The following is a 19,016-nucleotide window of genomic DNA, read 5'->3' as shown; positions in this document are numbered from 1 at the left end:
CTTCACATAGTTCTTTTCCAGGGCAAGAGGGCTAAAAAAGGCCAACTTCCTGTGGTTCACTACCCTCCAGTAAACAGCAATCATCTGCTGTTAAAAGTGAGAGCAAGGCACATTGCAAAGCAAGCTCTGCGTGAGTGTTTATTTAACTGCATGCTATTCTGAAGCTGCTAAGGATAGTCTTGTGCTCAAGTGTTACCTTTAATCTTACTTTCCATTTCCAGCCCTTGTTGATTTTCCAGCCCACTGTCTTGCACAGCTTCACTTTTCAACCACCGTATTTTATTTGTGGCACCAAGAAATCCTGTGCCTTTCCCTCTTCTGACACGGAGTGCATGAAAAAGGGATTGTAAAGCCAGATTTGCAGAGAAAAGAAACATGCATGCCATTTATTCCAATTAGAAATATTGATTCAATTTATCAGTGTCCTTATCAGCAGATTGTATATTTTCTTTGTCCTATCAGACAGTTTTCCACATATATAATTGAGTTGCAATCCTGAGAAACACCATGTGATTCGTGAAGCTTACTTCCTATCCTAGAGAAAAAATACAAGTTTTCTCTGCACTTTCCAACCTGATATGGAGAATACATCACGCTAGTAAAGACAGTAGCATTTTTCTCCACTAATTTCTTCCTTATCCTTTTACAAATATTTGCTCCATGTGGAAAACGCAAACTGAAGTGTTTGCACAGTGGTATCTGACAATGATCTGAAATACATTATAATGCTTTATATCTTGAAGGAAAACAACTGCATGTGCAAACATCCCACTGGGAATATGCTCAGACTTTAAACAAAACAAAAATTATACAAGAACCCCAGGGGACATCCCATTTCCTGGAAAGTTGTAACCCTGGAAGACTGAAAAGCTAGAAGCAGACAGATAATTCAGCATGAACTCCCAGGGCAATTCTAGAACAAACAGCAGTCTTGGACTGCAAAACCAGAGAAGTACCAAAGTGGGGAGATGATCTTATTGTTGTACACAGGCTGGTGAGACAGACTCCCTGCCCTTCAGCTGCCTGTATTGTAAAAACAATGTTGGACAACTGGACAAAGGGCAGAAAAATATCAAAACAATTGGGTTTTTATTTTGGTTTGAGAAATAGAAGGGAGGGAAATATGAGAAAACATGATTTTTCTCACAAGAGATGTGATGGAATCAGTTTGAAAGCACCATTAGGAAATGCTTGGTGCCAGAGAGGTCTTTAATCTATTGAAAAAAGTTAGAGAGAAAGCCAGCCACTGGAAGATGGAGACAAATTCAGCAGTAACAGTGCTTAACCTCTGGAACCAGCAAGCAGAGGAGATAGTGGCTTCTCTGCCCCCTAACATTTTCAAGACTTGAAGCTTTTTTGGAAGATAAACTTTTTTCCAAAGTGAATTATGCTGTATCCCAGTACAAGCTATTGAGCTGCATTACATGGTTAATGTAATTTTCTATGACATAAGAATTGTCATAGGAAATAATCTAATAGTTACTCTTGGAATTGCTCTCTATACATTTAGGATACAGATCTCATAGCACTCTTAGACACGAGGAACTAAGGAGACACAGCCATTATCCATTGCTGTAGATAAAGTGAGCCACAGATTCCTCCTTATCTAATTCATGCCAGACTCCTACTGATAGCAATGGTGCTCCTTTATGAGTATAAAGCTTGCTGAACTTGGTCCAGACACTCAGAGAGCTTGATCCTTTTTGGAGATGGTGAATGCCCTTCAGTCCCTTTAATGTCAGCGACAGTGGGAGTTGCTCAGTATTGCCCAGATGATGCTCAGTACTAAAACTGAAACCAACTTGTAGCACATTCTTTTCGGGATCAGACTTAGAAAGCAGCCCAAGGACCTACTCATTCAGTGGGCCACAGTCAGAAGATGCTTTCATGTGCTACGTCCACAGTAAGACCCTATCAAAGCCTCACACAACAGCATGCTCTCCCTTTGGTAGCAGTAACTAGCAGCCAGAGATTTGTTCCATGTTGGATATTTATGTGCTTCTGTTTCTTAGACCAAAATGCAGGAAATCTGCTTGCGGAAAGGGAATTTATTTGCAAATACATAATAACAATGAATTTCTCTTTCAATTCTTGAGAAATAAAGGCCCTGTTCTTCACCCTCCCCTCTATGCTGCTCTACAGCTATAGGGATTGGGTTTCTAAACTGATGAGAAGAATAATTACAAGAGCTGTTCACCCATCTCCAGCTATCACTGAGAAGCTTTGTTTGCTCCTTAGGTTAGCACTATTGCATGCTACCTCTGTGAAGAAACAAAACACAAGTTATCATTTGGAAATTTGCAGAAGATCCTCTGATGCCAGCAACAGGTTGTTTAAAGGATGTTCTGTGAGGAATTACCACCTACAAGTAGAGAAAAACCTACTCAAATCTTGGTTTGAGTTTGGCAATCAAATCAAACGCACACCAGAATGTGTGCAGAATGTAATTCCCTGAGGCCCCTGAACTATAAGATAATTATGATTAATTTAGTCCTCATTAAGAATGTCTAACCTTTAACTCCCATATTTTCTTCACACTTAAAAGCTGTGGCAAAAGAGTTCCTGGGAAGCAACTGCAATGCCTCAAACCCAAGTATCCAACTGCACTGTGCCACAACGGTTATCTGAGCATTCCAACAGCGTCATGGAGGTATCACCCTTTCTTCAAACTCTCAGCACACTAGATTTAAGAAGTCAAGTTCAGTACAGTTCACAGAGCAAATGCTTGGCCAGGATGCCAAAGGACACACAAAAAAAAACTTCATAACCCTGCTGTTGTTATGGAAATTACAGCTAGATAAATGTATAGTCTTAATAAAGTAACACTAGCTCACATGTTCCAAGGGTGATCATTTCAGAATGGTTTGGGGTCAGCTGATGTTCATTCAGAGTATCTGGTTTCCAATTCCTTTTTTCAGAGCCCAAAGTGAAGTGAAGGAGAGCTGGCAGTGTTAAGTTTCATAGTGTCTACGAGAGACACAATGTTCAACCCCAAAATAAGAGCACTGGCCACAGCATCCAAAATTATACACAAGACTGTTGAGATCACTTGACCATTGGTAACATTCCTGTCTTGCTACATGAAAATATGAATTTTAAAGACTGCAACAGTTCAGGTCACAAAATAGTCAAAGAAGAGAATCTGATACATATATTTTTATTCTCATCAGTTCGAAAACCTGATCCCTATTGCTGGAGAGGAGTATACAGGGGAGAGGGAAGAAAATATATATAATGTATTTTATATATACATATATAATGTATGTAATATATACATACATATATATATATATTCTAAAAGGAAGTGGCAGACTTAACTGACATTTCCAAGCTGTACATATTTCTTGTGAACAAGACAAGTATTGTCAAGCCAAGATTATTCTCAGAGTTAAATCTGTTCTCACAGAGCACTCTCCTGAGAAAGACATGCACATTTCCTGCTGAAAGATGCAACATTTAATGTTTCTGTACAGCTTTATCCCTCCTTGCAGGTTTATTAGCACAGGTCAAACTCCCACACAAATGCACCTGTCCAGCTTCCATTTCAGAGCTGCTTTGCATCTGGAAGCCTTGGAAGAAGAGCAAAGCAAAGTCTTGTCTGCTGGAAAATACCACAGAAACAAACCTCAGTGGATGTGCAGAAGCCTACTTACAGCTCTCTCCTGACACCAGTGTAACCCAACTTCAAATACATAGTTTCAAAGCCTCAAGAAATTTCTTTATGCCTTTAAAACACAATTTCTTCTGATAATTTCTGCTGATATGCAACTTTAGTGTACAAAACAACTCATTTCCTCTACTAACAGTTGACAGCAATATATGGTTTTCGAGGCTTCCCTAAAATACGAGTCAACTTAAATTTATTTACTTTTGTAAACTACGAGTTCTACTGATTGCCCTGCAGTGCTTCTTGTTTGTTATCTCAAGTGTCTTATGCAAAGTCTGACATGAGCAGTCTGGGGTCCTCTTCCCCACCTGCCTCTTTACAAGAAGTGAGCTGCAAATGATTGGTTTACAAATAAAAGCTTGTTTTCAGAATTCCAAAACATGAAAATACACTTTTTAACAAGCAATGAAAAACAAAAAAAAACAAGCAATGAAAAATCTTCTCATGACTGTAGTTAAATAATTTTTAAAAGTACTGACACCTTACTGACATAAAGGTTCTTCTTCCTTATTTTTAATTGCTGGCTGTAAACAATCCTCAGCTTCAGAGGACAGGAAGGGAAGCTGTCCAAGCCTAATCAGGTGCTGGAATGGGCTGCCCAGGGAGATGGTGGACTCTTGGTTTCTGGACGTATTTAAGAAGAGACTGGATGTGGCACTGAGTGCCATAGTCTAGTAACTGTAGTGGTAGTGGATCAAGGGTTGGACTTGATGATCTCAGAGGTCCTTTCCAACCCATCTGATTCTACGATTCTAATGCAGTAAAAAAATTATTTCACTGCATGCCATAAATAACTTTTTTGAGTTTCTGAGGCATTATAGTCCACATTTCTTTACTGTTTGCTAAATATATATATATATATATATATATATATATATATGGAAAACCAAACTAGCATTAAAGACTAGCAAAAATCTTTCTCCATATGCTTAAAACTATCCTTGCCTAATTAAAGCTTTTCCCTTTGAGCCTAAAGTAAAAAAAATAGCAAGTCAATACACCTTTCTAGTGCTTTTAATGCATCTTTTACATTTTACCAAAGCATATATTATTTCCACTTTCATGTCTTTTCCATTCTCATCTTAACCAGCCTTCTACTACTTTCTTACCTTTTTTCTCTCAGTTCCTCATTGCAAATACTCAAGTCACCAGAATCATCTTTCTGGAGGACATAAGGATTTGAAATAATCACTCAAAGCGACTTTTGTAATGGCAAACTCCTTGTTCACACAGGAAAATGAAATAATGCAGAGAAATACACACCACCTAGATTGTCCTGCCACTTGCTGTATTATATGTTCCCACCTCTTGGGAAGGCAGAAGCATCCAGGATGTCAATGAATGAGGCTAATGGTCCCTTTTGGAAGGCCCTGCGTGGGCTTACACAGCCTCAGATATGCCTCAAATATAATAGTTTCCACATTTTTCGTACCATTAACTTTTTTTCTTTAATAAAAAACACCAGTGTATTCTGCAGCTCCGTGAGCTCATTCCTCAGAATAGTCTTTGTGGAGCTGATGCTTCAATCTAGGCCTGTTTGTTTTGATAAACTGCGTCTCCCCCACCCACTTTATGATCTGGGGGGAGACAGTCATTTGGTTGGCTTGGTTTTGGGGGTTTTTATGTTTGGTTGGTTGGCTTTGTTTTTTGGGGTTTTTTAAGGCCTTTAATGGTCATCAACACATTTCCCTTATCAATTCAGGAAAATATGTATTGTATTTGATACAATTAATGTCCATCAGCCTATTTCTTGATGTCATCTCACCATGGATAGAGTAGTGACTCTTGAAAACAGCAAGCCCATAATTTTTAATTCTCCTGACATTCAGATGGAACACTTAATCATTATGAATTAATTTAGCATTAATGAGGACATAATTAATATGCATTTCCACATGAATTCATTAAGATCTAGTAATTAATCAGTTCATACAGGTTCTAATTTCCAAGGAACATAAATCAAGTAAATCAAACAAATGTTCCCAAATACCAATTTCATTAAAAGATGCTGTATTTACACAAATAATCTTAACTAATATATTGACATTCTAAGGTTCCCCCTCACCCCTTTGAAAAGAAACTCCCCAGTTCTCTTCTTGAATCCATTTTAGTAATATGGAAGTTCTCATGGAAATGGCATTGACACAGCCGTGCTTACATAAATGTTTCCTAATGCTGTTCAGTGCCCTAATATACAGCACATTTCCTAAACGGAAGTGCTGTTTGTTTACAGTTTCAGCATTTTGTAAATTCTCTGAGTTTTGTATATCAAAAGATAAACCCATCATGTGAGTTCCTCCAAAAGTCAACATAGCTGCACACAAACTGTAACTAGAGCAAAAATCATCTTATGGGGATGGGAGAGCCTCTGTTCACAAACCTGATTTCAATAATAAATTTTACTCTTTTGAGTAGTATTGACCTTTCCCCTGCAGTGCCCCTCTAGCCTCCCAGTGTTATGCTGTAGGGGATAACACATGTCATTATAACATTAGGCAGGAAGAGTTTAAGCCACATTTAAACTGGAGGATTGCAAGTTTCCCAATTGTTACAATATAGGTGGAGCTCCATACTAAATGGCAGCATTACATTTACTTCATTATAGTAATACTTTCAACATGTACTTGCTTTTTGTCAGAAACATAATATTTTTTTTTTATTTTTTTTTTTGGTCAGAGGAAGGGAATCAAATGTTACAGACTGCTCTATCTTCCAAAGTATGAATCCCTGTTCTGTACAATTACCAGTCCAAACACAGTCATCAAACAATTTTGAAATTCAGTATCTACAGATATGAACATATCATCCAAAACAGAGGTTCACCATAAATAGAACGGAAATATTGTGCCACATGTGGAACAGCAGTGAGCAGCGTGCCCCTCTCTGGTTGTAGCCCAGGGCTCGGAGGAGGATGCCATTCTAGTGTCCCAGTCAGGGAGATGCTGTGGGAATCCTGCGGCTCAGTTACTGTGCTGCCTTAAAACCTCATTTAAGAACCAAAATTATCTCCTTTCTGTATTCATGGTTTCCCAAAATCACCCATTACAAATACAACTTTCATTTTCAGCAACCACAAAGCCTGGAAAAGTCGCGGCTTCTCCATCTTTGACTTAGGTACTTTATTTTACCAAACAGCTCCTTGCCCAGAGAGATTTACCTGACTTGTGCCACTTATTTTTTTCTCACATTCAGATGAATAGGCCATTGTAGGAAAGATCTGAACCAGTGAAAAAAAAAGAAGTCTGTACAATTGAAAAGGGATCCATTTATAGCAGAAAAATCCAAGCAAAACAGCATTAAATGCTGTTGCTGTTTGCTGCTATCTTGTTATCCAGGAGCAGGTATCCAATAAGATACTGGAGACAAAAACATAAATACGCTCTGAAGACTTTATTTTAATTACTGCTGGTATTCTCTCTCTTACTTGGGACAGCTCTCAACTAGCTACCTCTGAAGTAAACAAATCACAAAAGACAGATCAGCAAATACAGAAACCTGAGGATGAGTGCCAGCAGCTACCTTACAGATTTCATGGGACACATCCAAGCTATTCCAGTGGGCCCAGCTTAGCACCAGCTGGATTGTGGGAGAAGAGAAAACAGCCCTAAAAGAGCCCTGCAGCACAGGGTCCTCTGTCTAGGACAGAATCACTCAACAGCAACTGCTCCACACCTACTTCTGGGGTTAGTCTGAAAGGACCACCCTATAGATAAACACTAGAAATTTCCAAACTGAGATATTCTTACCTTACTGGTTTTACTTATAAAGAATTCATTTCCCAAAGAAAACCATTGCAGATTATATTGGGAAAAGTTGCCTATACTGCCAAGTTATTTTGTTTGCTGTCTGTCTCATGTTCTTAAAAAACCCACACGCTATATCCTGCTAAAAGGCCTCCATTTCTTTCTCTTTGCTGTGATAGAAATTCCTCATTTTAAGCAGACTGACATTCAGAAAACAAACATGCTACAAAGCTTAGCACAGCAAATCAGTCTGAAGTAGGTTTCTCACTGGGCCAGGAATAGTATGGAGACTTAATTTGTAAACTGGTTTCCACAGACATAAATTAAATTTAAAAGGCCTGGAAGACACGTTAACAAATGATTCGCATAATTAAAATCAGCTCCATTGCAGTGTTGAGATTTAGGAATGTTTATGTTGTTATGTATTGTTGTTGTTGTTGCTTTTTTAATTTATTGCTTCCTGCATGGTCACTCGGAGAAAAAAAAATAATAACCCAGCTGTACACCATTGTTCTGCAGACTTCAGAGAAAGGAAAAGAAACTGCTTGGTTCATAACCAACATTCATCACAGGTAATAGGTACTTATTTACTTGCCTCAGACTTCCAGCTCTGAATTATCCACAGAAAGCCACTTCCATATCAACAGTAAGACAATAGCACTCCCAAAAATCTTAATTGAGGTCAGCAAATCAAAACAGAAAAATTCATCAAGAACACAAATAGCTTTGCAGAAAGTATTAGAGTAAGTGAAGAAACATTTATTAACTCACAGAGACACTGCAATCTTGACCTGACTGAAACTGTTGCAGTTTGAGATCACTCTCATTCATACAACACATGCCACAGGCAAACCATTTTCTTTTCCATTTTGAAGGGCTCCAAGAGTACCTCAGTCCTCTCCAGGACAGTTCTATAAGGAATCAAAAAATTTAACCTAAATATTACATATCCATTACCTGCATTTGGGTCATAACCAAATCATAAGTCTCTGCTTTTGATATATTTCTGTCTATCTAAAATTATCTCCTTTACCTTCCTCCACAAAACATGAAATCCTGCTGTAGGTCACGTCCAAGGAAAGATCTAACATTACTTTTGCCAGGATAGGACTTTATTAATTTTATATAGCCAGGAGATCAAAGTGAGTTACACATGTGGTTTGTGGATTCCTCTGAGAGCAGAAAAAGAAATCCAAGTGACCCTCACACAAAGCACGGAAAAGAAATTAAAGGGGAAATGATGATATGGTTTTAGTTTGAATCCATCCTAATACAGCTAGAGAAAGCCATGGGAGCACTATATATATATATATATTCTTAGCCCATTTTAATCCCAAATCTTTAAAAAAATATTTTTAACTATTGTATTAAGTTTCACAGATCTAGAAAAATCCTGAAATAAATGTTTCTTATCCTATTCCTTCAATCAACCAAAGATATGCACAATTACCATCCAGTAGTTCTTAGCTCTTTTCCATTGACGCATTGCCATTCGACTCTTTGGAATTCCCTATTAGAGCAACATAGACCTTCACCAATACAGTAAATGTTCTACACCTTTTTGAAGCTGACACCTGCAAAGTCAAATGCTCTTCTGTTCCTATAACCTAAAAAAAAAAAACCCCAAACCCAAAGCCCCAAAAGAAATAGGAAAAAAAATTCTTTGTTCTCAAACCCAGTAATACCTAATGCAAGGTTTAGCATGTTATACAGTTACATCTACCTTTTTTTGGTAAGAAAAAATTAATTCTTACACATGATACCCATTATCAACTGGAAGATCTTCTTCTGTAGCAAAAAAATATTAAGCTTCAAGAATATTCAAGATATGCTTGTGTAACCAAGGCCAAAGGTCTTTGCCCAAACTCCCTTTCTCAGGAACAGGAACAGGCTTAGGAACATTCAGGGACCAGAAAACAGATTAGATGTTCAAATAAATTATTATAAGTAACATCATTTTTTAATATATAACCTGAATAAAAGCTTCCATCTATATCACACCATCAAAGAATATCAAATATGAAAAATGTGGCTTTCTGGCCGAGCCATGTTATCACTTCAAGATTAATTGTTTTCTTTAATATGACAAATATTTCAGAACATAGAACTTGCGTAATAATCAGCTCTTTAAAGACTGGGGCTTTTTTAATCTACTGAGTGTCAAATAGGGACATTTACGATGAAGTACAAAGTTCCACTAAGAGTTCTTGAAGAGGAAAAGATTAAATTGGCTTCCAAGGTCTGGTCAGACATATAACTGTTTCTCTATGCAAGAGTTATTCCTCTTGCTAAAACTTCTTCTAGCAAGTTGATGGTCATACACAAATTAATAACTCAGTGTTGAGATAATTTATTGAAATAACTCAAGTGAAAACACAAATATACATAGAGGTTGAAACTATGCCATGTTATTTCAGCTGCCAACACTGATATCCAACACTTTTTTTCCCTTTTCCTTTTTTAATTACAAGGAATATATTTTGAAAAGTTTATTAAGTTAAGGAGGAGATGGCAAATGTTGTATTAAAAAAACCTGCTGTACACCAACCAACATTTCAATATCTTTGTCTCTGTTTCATGCTAAGGAGCAGTTTAGGCCTCCTATTAAAATAGTTACACACTATTTTTTTGATATGAAGTTTCCATTAAGCAAATACTTGGCACTTGGTTTTTCTTTTTTGTCTTGTGTTTTTCTACCTATGGATTAACAACTTCTAAAGGGCTTCAGAAAGAAAACCAAATAAAAATGTGGCTTAGCATGATGTCCTTGATTAGGCTCTGTAAAAGAGGAAATTAAGGATGACAGTCACAGTTTGCTACTCTATATTCAATTAGGACTGGCTTTTTGTGGCTGTGGTTCACGCAGGATGTGCAGTTATCTAATACAGCCCAATTCTGGCAGCAGAACAATTAGAATGCAAAGCATAACTTAAAACAGGCTCTGGCAATATTTCTTTCCCTTTGGTTGTGACATCTTTAGCAGACTTTAAACAGAAATCTTGAGATCATATCCTACCCTGACAATCCAAACCCCTATTCGGAAACCAAATGCAGCTTTTAAAATATTTAATGATGTGAAAATTGAATATGATATGACTGAAGAAAGCAAGTGGAGAAGGGTTTTGATGCCTACACACACACGTACAAAATCCAAAAGAAAAAGAAATCCTGTATTTAAGCATAACATCCTAAAACTGACCTCTGTTCTGTAGTGAGCTCAGGGCAGGCTCTGATGTCAACTAAGAGGTCAAAAATGTGCTCTAGGTGTGTAATGCTCAAGCACACCACCAACAACATTAACTCTTGCACATCTCCATTCCTTTGTATGATTCACTTTTAGCAAAGACTATAAGAATCTGGCTGGCTTTTCCTACCTAAGAATAATCACCATCCGTTCTTCCCTGTTGGTCTGCAGGGCTTCCTGATGAGTTGGCTGCAGTGCAGAGTATAGCACAAACTCAAGTCACACGAAGATTAAAATACCTCTCTTCCTACACATTTCCACCCTGGGGCTATTTTTTCCTCCAGAAACACATTCTTAAGCATCCTTCTGTTTCTCTGATGATAGTTCAGGTACTCCAATGGCAGCCTGAATGGCAATGTGAAGGAAACCCAATACCCAACTAACCTCCATCTCCGGAAGTCTGGGAATTGCCTCTGCCAAGAGCTAGGTAAGTTTACTGGAAAATATCACTCTGGTTTTGCCTTATTATATTGTTTCCTGCTGTTGGCCTCTGTTAGACTGCTGTACTGAGTTGGCAATTGTCTGATTCTGGGACATTCTTAAAGGTGTGTGTTGTGTTCCTGCACTCTGGTCTAACCAGCTACTGCAAGAGGGAAAGACTTAAACCCCTCATCTTTCCTTTTTGGTATAATGAGTATCATTTCACCCCTCAGTTCTTAACTGGTAAAGTTTCCAGCAGTTCTATTCTTCCTCCCAACTTCTGTTTCTCTTATAATTCACTGTCTCAATAAAAACAACAAAAATATACTTAAAAGAGAACATCAAGTTGGGCTGTTGGATGTGATCCAATGATCAGAAGTGTGCAGACTTTTGGTCATTTCAAAACCAGCAGGTTAACAAGCTACAGTGACAAGCCAATCAGATACCTTCAGAAATGACATATTTACCCTTTAGTTTGAGGTCCACATTGTGTCGCAGCCAAGGATAAACACCATAGTTTGACATATCTTCAGGAATAGGGTTATTATATATCCAGCCATCACATGCAAATCGATAGAAGTTCTCACACGGATCTACAGATTGATTTATCTTGCTCAGGATGCCAGCAGCTGTAAAAAAGATACCACTTAGATTTTGTGGAACACTTTTTCCTAAATAAAAAATTACACAAGGCTACAGTCCAGAAATGATGATTAATGGGAAACAGACAACAACAACAACAAAAAAGACAAAATATCTACAATGAATCTTCTTGAGAGCCATACAGCAACGATGACTGAATTTAGCACTACAGGAACAAGAACTGCTGGAGCCAGACACCTGAAGACAGGCTCTCTCTATTGTTGCCATGATAGAATTAATTGCCTGAGGAATTTAGTAGCAATACATATTAAGTAGATTGTGATTAGCATTCCAGAAATTATGCACTGTTTACCCTTAGCTGAATAACTGCACAAGAAAACAAATAAAGTTCTAATCTACCATATATTGGAAAAGATAATTGTAGTATTTTCAGCTCCATTTTGTGAATTCATCCCCACCAGTTTCTCTTGCAGGCCAAACTGGTAAGAGAGACTCAGTAGCTTTTGAGTACTTAAACATCAAATCATAGAATAGTTGAGTTGGAAGGAGCATTTAAAGGTCACCGAGTCCAACCCTCTGCAATGATCAGGGACATCTTCAATTAGATCAGGTTGCTCAGAGCCCCATCCACCTGTCCTTGAACATTTCCAGGAATGGGGTGGTCACAACTTCTATGGGCAACCTGTGCCAGTGTTTCATCACCCTCATCATAAAACATTTCTTCTGGGTAACTAGTATGAATCTACCCTCTTTTAATTTAAACCATATAAAGTGTGTGCCACATCTGGCCCAAAAGCATCTCTGTGCTTAACAATTCACTTGCTAGTTTTCTGACTACTGCAAAGGAAGCAAAAAAATACACCTGAAGGTCCAGTCACTCAACACTTTGTTTCCTATTAAAAAAAATGTAAACCCTAAGGGAAACTTTGAGTTAACCTCATGAGACTGGCATTAGACCAAATTAAAACATGAATTTTAACTGTAAAAAATAAACAGAACTGAAGCGACTTTGACTTCTAAAGAAGTTTGGGGTTGTTGTTCTTTCCCTCTCATTAATTAAGTTTTCTGAGTAAAATGTATAATGGGGGAAAAAAAAATTAAATGGCATAAATATCTCATTAACATACTATAATCATTATATAATTGAGAGGATAAAATTGGTGCTTACCAGCTTCAATGCATTCTGCAGTCAAACAGTACTGTTGCTTCCGATGAAACTTTATAAGACCTTGGCTAACTGCAAAATGGGAAACCATAATGAGATCATTTGCAATGATTTTTGACAATTGCAGCCAAATGTTGTGTACTCAATCATTCAAATGTCAGGGCAACCTCTGGTCCCAGTGCATCTCTGACTACATTGATTTAGAACACTTAGAATGTATATTAAAGTAAATACTGCAGCTCATAACAAATAATTTCCCCTTCCTGGGCCTGCTTTCTCCTTCACCTCTCTTTGCTCACAGGCAGCACAGAGCAAGCGTGTATCTCCATGTAAGTTTGCACAATGCCTGGAGCAGCATCACTTCGGCCCTGCTCACTGACAGTGAACACCACACGATACAGGCAACCCATCATTGTTGGTATCATCCTCCAGAGATCTTACAAACACAGAATCATAGAATGGCTTGGGTCGGACATTAAATATCCTGTAGTTCCAACCCCCTGCCGTGGGGCAGAGACACCTTCCACCAGACCCAGTTGCACCTTTTGCAGTTGGCAATGCAGCAGAGAGCTCACTGGCCACCCTCTGCAGGGCTTCCCCAGCTCCTCCAAGCTGTGGGGCTCACAGTGCCCTGCAGCAGCACTGCACTGCCCAGCACAGCCCAGCGCTGAGGGGAGGCATTCAGTGTCTCCTTATTCCAGCCTGGAATAAAGCAGATAGTAATGGGCACAAGGATGGTTGCGGTTTATAAGGCTCAGCCCCGTTTCTCTCTGAACTGTCTCCCAAAAGTACTGTAATTGAATTTGCTTCCAAAAACCTTGCTGAGAAGAACTATGAAATTGTCAGTTGATTTTGCTCATCTTTTAAAAATGTGTATTTCAACTGCCAGTGAAAGTTAAGCACAGGAATTGCTAATCTCAGACACTGCTGTCAGGCAGCAAATACGTGGATAATTGATACTTGGGATTAGGAATGGAGAAGCTCAAGGGTCAGGTGAAATAGGACTCACTAGATGTGCTCAGTAGGCACAAAGAAATGTCTCATTATATCCATTATCTTGATAACAGTCCATGAAAAAAAACAGATAACACCAAACAAAAAAACCCAACAATTATGGTGCTGTAACTTTAGCAGTGCTGACAGTTATAAAGCAATTTCTGCTGTAGTTATGTATTGTTCAAAAGTGACAGGAAAATGTGAAATGGTATTTCAGCCCAGGAAAATTTTATTATAAAAAAACCTAAAGCTAGAATTGAATATAAAGCTGTTTCACCTCCTCCAAACTCACAGCTTTAATGACAGAAATGGTTGGATTTCAATCAAACTTTCTTAGAAGCTGAGAATGTAAAACTATTCTGGACAGCTTTACCAAAGCTTGCACTGGTTCAGTGAAACACAATACCTTAACCACCTTTGTAAATTAGCCAAGAAATACATGAGATTATGAGGCATACAAAGGTTGTAGTTGGAATATTGAAGAACAGTAAAAAATAGAGAAATGGAGATCTCCAGAACATGATTTTGGGACATTACAAATAATGAACTACAAATAATGAATAATGCCCCTATTAGCTAAGAGTTACACTCCTCCCAACTCACCTTTTTCCTCACTCTGAATTTAGGCTTCTAGAATCTGTCCAGGTCTTGACAGTTTGCTAGAGTTTTGTCTTAACAAAGCAGAGAAAGGAGAGGAAATCCCAGACCTCATTTCATTCTTAATCTGAAGCAGCCCTTATGGATTTGATATTTATAAACAAAAGCAAAACACCACTTCAGCTGGTTTTGCTCCACTTACAATGTTATCGTTAGAACTGATTAAAAAAACCCCAAAACATTGGTAGTAACATTTTTCTTTTAATTAACAGCTAATTTTGATTGAAAAAACTTTGTCTGGTTTTGTTCTCTTGTCTTTTTGTTGTTAAGAGAACTAACCATTATATTATTACCTAAAGTTTTGGTTATAACCCTCAGTGACCCATCTTCTTCCTTTATAAACCTGTTTCCAGATTCTTAAGCAAATACAACTGTATTTAGTTTCAAAAAAAAAAAAAAAAAAAAGAAGAGGAAAAGACATACAAATGTGCAGATGCAAATAAAGTGAATAATCCTATAATCTGAGAAGCCCAGAGGGCTACCAAGTCAGGAAGAGAGGCTATCAAGCTGAAGTTCAAAGCTTCCTGACTTCTCACCAAAGGGCACCAGAGAGTGATCTTCTTCCCTTTGCTCTGGTTCCAGCTCCCAGGGAGGAGGTGGCTCATCCCTGCCATAGCCCACACCACTGACAACAGCAAAGCAGGCAGGGCCCTTGGGATGCCAAATGATTCCCTGGTAGCTCCCCACTGAAGTCACAGCCCGTACAAGCAAGGAACAGTAAATAAAAACACATGATTCTCCCACATTCTTCTTAGAGGTGTAGGAACTCTGAGAAGAAGAAACAAGAGAAGAAGGAGAAGGCTGTTTCACTCCTCAGGTTGGAAAATTGATTTCAAGTGTACCAGAAACAGCAAGTTTTGAAGATTAAATGAAAACTGAGGAAAAAAGAACATCTTGAGGTGCCTGAAATGACAAGAAATAATTATCTCCTTTTCTACAGTCTAATAAAACTAAAAAAAGAGTTAAACTCAAACTTGCAAACAAAACACAGTGTCACAATGAAACATGGGAACACCTTTTTTGACCAAACTGACCAAATGTTAGACCAAAACAATTTAACATTTTTTTCCCCTTTATTCTTTTGGTTGAAAATTTCAGGCAATTTCCAAAAAAATCCTAAAAACATTTAGGTTGACCCAAGGCCAGCATTTTTATTTTCTTAGCAGATATGCCAATGAAAATTTTAACACTGAATCCCCCTATGGAACACACCATAGCTCACTTGGAAAGCTGTTTGTAAGAATTAATATATTTGCTTGGATTTTCACACCTAGTCTATGGATAAAGCACTTATATCCCCGAGAAGCTACAGTGGTAAATGTCTATTGCTTTTTACAAGCAATAAACAAACAATCTAGTGCAAACAAAAAGAAAAAAGGTCTCTCCATTATTACTCCCTGGTGTTTATACTGCAGTCTCAAAGTGGAAAATGTTTTGTGGTTTTTTTCCACCTAGAAAAAATATTTTGCACTAACAAATTGAAGATTCAATTCTGCTCACATTTATAAAAAGTTTAGTTAATCGACTGGGATCACTCACACAGAAGTCACTTGCCTGCAAATGTTGCAGAATTTGCTCTAGAGCAGACAAACACTAACCAAGTGTGAGCCTGGAGCTTTAAATATTCTATAGAAAACCTGGCATCATCCTCTTGTTGTGATTATAAACGAAACAGACCTTTCAAACAAGATCATAAAGGATTGGAGGGAAGCAAAAGATATGCTTAGAGGCAAGGTTTCCCCCAGCCTAGGGGAATCTGTGTTGGTCTAAAGAAATGACATTTTGGGCTCAATTAGTCCAAAAGAAGATCCATCTCTGCAAGTTCTTACAGGATACACCACTTCTTTCTCTTCTCTGCTTGGAGTTTCTGGCTACATTTACACTTCTAATTGTATTATTTCAGAAGTGTAGGCATATGCTTTCATTTGATATTGCAACAAAACCAATCTACATAGGATTCCAAATCCAGGAGAGGAAAAACTAATTCCTTCTCTATTGCCTCTAGTTACAGCTTATAAATCTGATCAAAACATTTTAATTTCATCCCAGATGCACTCTTTATGATTTTTGCAAAGCCAACTTAGCAATTCATCATAGAAGAACAGAAAGATCTAAAAAATGTGCACACATAAGCACTATTTGAAGCTTTCTACAGGAATTTTAGTCAAGCCCTAGATGAAAACCAAATGAAGGAAAACCCAAAGGATTCCATGAAATGTGTGCACTACAGATTAAATTTCAGGAAACATAGAATATTACTCCACATTGGCCTCAACCTGTGATTTTGTAATCAGCGTTACTGATCCACATAATCTTACCCATTCCTGGACATTCTGTGAAAGAACCCAATTCCAGCTAGAACACATTCAACTGAGTATCCAAATCTAAATTCAGCATTCAGAAAGTTACATGAGCTCACATTGCATCTTCCAGCTCTAGTATTCCCATAAGAAGAACTCCTTTCCCGACACATATCCCCTTCAGGACAAATAACACAAAATGGGGGAAGAGGAGACTGAGATTTCCCCCAAAACATGTTGCGAAGCACAAACACTGGCACCAGGCAGACAGGCTGGGGAGGGTTGGATTCAGGTTAGTTCCAGCATTTTCACTTACCCAAGAAAAGCGCAGTGCCAAGCACAACAGTGCCGCTCACAAAGACACCGAGGGCGATCCGTGTGGCTTTGCTGGCTCCTCTCCTGGCCTCGGGTGCCGTCTCTCCTTCCATCAGGGTAGCTTGTGGCGTGCTTGCTCTCGCAGAAGTCTGGTTTTCCCCTGCTGCTGTGGTGTCAGTGTTTCAACTGTTCACAAAATGTGCCCATGAGCTCTCCTCCTCCACTCTCCTATTTAAAACTCCAGGTTTCTGTCATGAACCATTTCCTAGGCACTTCCTGCTCTCTCCCTCTCAAAGGAAAATCATGTGTAAAACTGTAGCTGTCTCCTATGTTTTCCTCTGGCCAGGAGGAGGGAAGGCAAGCGGTGACCACTGTACGTACAGCCCTCGCTGCCTGTAGAGCCTCTATGAGCCAATCGCTCAGCAGTCCCCCTTATCAGGGGTTCTGAACATGAGGATTTCACAATGTCACTGAACAGATGTTTTAGCTATTCAAACATAAAGCTGTAAACCCTTTACAATCAAAGCAGGATTGCTGGCAACTTCTACAAACACAAGACTGGTGGAAGGTTTTCTTTCTTTTCCTCCTTGCACTAATTTAGGGAAGACTAATTATCTGCTGACTAAAGTTTTCTCCTTTTATACCATTCCCACTGCATCATTTGGCTTCACCAGAAGAGGTACCCACTTAGCAGACAAATCTCTTTTTAAAGTTTCCTAAGAACTCTTAGAATATCATGTAGCATTTTATTTCGGGAATTTGGTATGTGACACTGCGTGCCAAAAATCACAGTCATGCAGCACAAAGCAATAATCAGCACAACCTACAGAATAGTCCTGCTCTAAAAGCTAGATACGTTTTTTCCAGGCAAGATATTTCAGTCTTTGCTGATGCACGATACATTTTAAGAGATGATCCTATGCTTCCAAGTCAAGTACTACTATAAGCTTAGTAGAAACAGATCTATCTGGCACTTTAAGATGGTGGGGAATATATATATATATGGATTTATATGGATTTCTCAGTGTCTGATGTACTCTTGATAATCCTTTCTCCATGTGGCAAATTTTCCCAATTCAATCAAGTACCAAAAATTAGTAATTTCAGGGTGAATTCTCTGAGCTGAGTGTGACATTCAGCCCTCTGAGGAGTTCTTGCTTTCTCCAGAGCTGGACTTTGATGAAAAACATAAGCATGCAGGGAGAAGCAGCATTATGCTCATGCTCTCAACAACAATTTATGTGCCTGAGTTACTTTTTTGTGGACTAACGAGTTCTTATCTCAGCCCTCAACCATCCTGATAAAAAGCTGCACAAGCAGAGAGGAGAAAGACATATGTACATCACGAAATGTGTGTGATGGTAGTTATCAGTTTGGAGACTGAAGGGTTTTTTTCCATGTAAGCACCATGTACAGAAGTTGTCCCGGATGTCACATGGATATAAAGGGAAAGCCCACTCTATACAGAAGACGTAGAGTTTGAAGGTCCTGAAATTCTCACTCCTCAACCCCCTCTACAACTTGGCTGGGGTCCTGCAAACAAGATGCCCTGAGTTCTTATTCCTGTCCCTCTTGACCCAGGAAGCTGCAGGAGGACATTCTCATCACTGCTTGGTGTAAAACAGGAAAGAAGTATTTGTTTCTTTTCATCTGCCCACTTGTCCCACATATAACCCATGATTTTTGACAACCATCAGCAGAGGAAGGAGAGGGAAATGATGCCATGGAACCAGGAGGACCACATACCACCAAGTACAAAAGTTCCTACTTATGCACAAATGACTCCCTGGGTATGAGCACATCTCTGATTGTAAACAATACTCAGTACAAGACTGTTACCAGCACAGGTTTGAGAAGGTATTTAAGCAACATTGGTGCAATTTAGTCTTTATATCAGAAATCTCTA

At 38.6% G+C, this 19,016-nt stretch overlaps 1 protein-coding gene across 1 annotated transcript in view; it reads right to left on the bottom strand.

The window, feature by feature from the left end:
- PHEX (phosphate regulating endopeptidase homolog X-linked) overlaps window positions 1-17,651 on the bottom strand; it is a 103,333-nt gene extending 85,682 nt beyond the window's left edge. The window contains exons 1-3 of the mRNA XM_027902472.1: window positions 17,112-17,651; window positions 12,846-12,914; window positions 11,542-11,703 (exon numbers count right to left, since the gene is read on the bottom strand). Of these exons, the coding sequence (XP_027758273.1) occupies window positions 11,542-11,703; window positions 12,846-12,914; window positions 17,112-17,223 (343 nt within the window). The 5' untranslated portion in view covers window positions 17,224-17,651. The remainder of the gene's footprint in view (window positions 1-11,541; window positions 11,704-12,845; window positions 12,915-17,111) is intronic.
- Between the last annotated feature and the right edge of the window lie 1,365 nt (window positions 17,652-19,016).

This window comes from Empidonax traillii, unplaced genomic scaffold (assembly GCF_003031625.1).
Source record: "Empidonax traillii isolate 1590-97213 ecotype Southwest subspecies unplaced genomic scaffold, ASM303162v1 scaffold877:size283950, whole genome shotgun sequence".
Lineage (NCBI taxonomy): Eukaryota > Metazoa > Chordata > Aves > Passeriformes > Tyrannidae > Empidonax > Empidonax traillii.
The sequence above is the reverse complement of the archived record's forward strand: the minus strand, read 5'-3'. Positions and strand labels throughout refer to the sequence as shown.